General features: G+C 62.8%; 1 protein-coding gene across 1 annotated transcript in view; it reads right to left on the bottom strand.

Moving 5' to 3' along the window:
• Positions 1–856, bottom strand: part of GALNT2 (polypeptide N-acetylgalactosaminyltransferase 2) — a 104,152-nt gene extending 103,296 nt beyond the window's left edge. Inside the window, exon 1 of the mRNA XM_015421436.1 lies at positions 659–856. Coding sequence (XP_015276922.1) covers positions 659–769 — 111 coding nt within the window. The 5' untranslated portion in view covers positions 770–856. The remainder of the gene's footprint in view (positions 1–658) is intronic.
• Positions 857–1,550: the final 694 nt, after the last annotated feature.

Genomic DNA, 1,550 nt, shown 5'->3' with positions numbered 1-1,550 from the left:
CGAGAGTAAAAAAGGAGCAAATCTCACCTCGTGCCAATGTCAGGCTGAGGTGGAGACGGAAAGCTGCAGAGTGATGCCGTAGGACACCCCCCCACACACACACAGAGGAAACCAAAGGAACATCCCTTCCTCCCGCCACACAGAAAAAAGGGAGCCTCGCCTGCCTTCAGGACAACGATGCCCAGGGAGACCGTGAACAGCCTCCACTCAGTAAGGCAAGCAGGGATAAGCACAAGAGGCGGGCAGCAACCCCGGCCATATTTCAAGGAAAGGAAGTGAAAAGAAGAAGCAACACACAGCCTAGAACTCCATCTGCAGCGACTCCGGGAACCACCTCCGCGACGAGAAGAGACGGGCCCGGGGGGGGGGGGGGGTAGGGTAAGGGCGGCAGGGCAGTTCCGCGGTTAAGCCGGCCAGGGCGCCTGGCTGGCTGGCTGAGGGGAGCCGCCGCGAAGCAGCTCGGGGAACAGAGCAGAAGACGGGCAGGGAGGCGCCGCGGTGGGCGAAGGCAAGGCGGAGACGCCGGCACGAGGGCTCAGCGCCTCCCTGGCTGAGGAAGGGGAGGGGAGGAAGGAAGGAAGGAAGGAAGGGCGATCCTCCTATCTCTGCTCGACGAGAGCCGCCTCGCCGCCCGGCTCCCTCTCGCCGCCGCCCTCACCTTCCTGCCGCCTCCGGCGAGCGCGGCGCTTCCCCCCGAGTACATGTAGTAGGCGATGCCCAGCACCCAGAGGAAGGCGAAGCAGAACAGCATCCGAGACCTGCGCCGCATTCTCCCGCCCGCCCAGTGCTGCAGCAGCGGCACCAGCCGCCGCCAGGCCAGCAGGAAACGGGCAGCAGGCTCTGCTGCCGCCGCCGCCGCGCAGGGTCAGGGGGCAGAGGGCGAGCGCCCACCCCCCGACCAATCGCCGGCAGCCCAGCCCCGCGTGGGGCGGGGCCAGGTGCGTCGCCATGGTTGCAGCACGCTAAGCCTCCTGGGGTCCCTCCCATTCACGCCCGGCGCTGACGCTGCAGGAGAGCCGGAGGCTCCTCCGGACGGACGGAGGCTGCGGGGAAGCGGGGACGTGCAGCGGAATTCTGGCCCCAGCCGCCAGTGGAGAGAGAGCAGGCGGAGCCGGTGCTGCCTCCCCGCCGCCGCGTTAGTACAAGTCCCTTTTACTGCAGTTCCCCCACTGGCCACGAAGAGAGGCGGGAGAGCATGCCACTCTCCCCGGACGGTCCGCTGCTGACCTGAAAGTCGGCCTTCGACAGAGGAGCTTCCAAAGGACACTCAAACGAGAACAGCTGCGTTAGAATTTATGAGTGACGAGCTTGACGTCTGACATTTTCTCAGGCTCATCATAACTTAAGTCGTCTGCATGATCACCAGTTACACGTTTGTTTGCAGTTTGGTTCCCCTCCTTGTGCTGACTGAAAATTCAGTCCCTATCCCATCAAATCAGTCAATCCTAAAAGTAATCAACCCTAACTGTTCCCTGGAAGGCCAGATAATGAAACTGAAGCTCAAATACTTTGGCCACCAAATGAGCACTCACTGGAGAAGACCCTGACTG

This window comes from Gekko japonicus, unplaced genomic scaffold (genome assembly GCF_001447785.1).
Source record: "Gekko japonicus isolate JY-2015 unplaced genomic scaffold, Gekko_japonicus_V1.1 scaffold851, whole genome shotgun sequence".
Classification (NCBI taxonomy): Eukaryota; Metazoa; Chordata; class Lepidosauria; order Squamata; family Gekkonidae; genus Gekko; species Gekko japonicus.
This window is presented reverse-complemented; position numbering and strand designations above follow the sequence as displayed.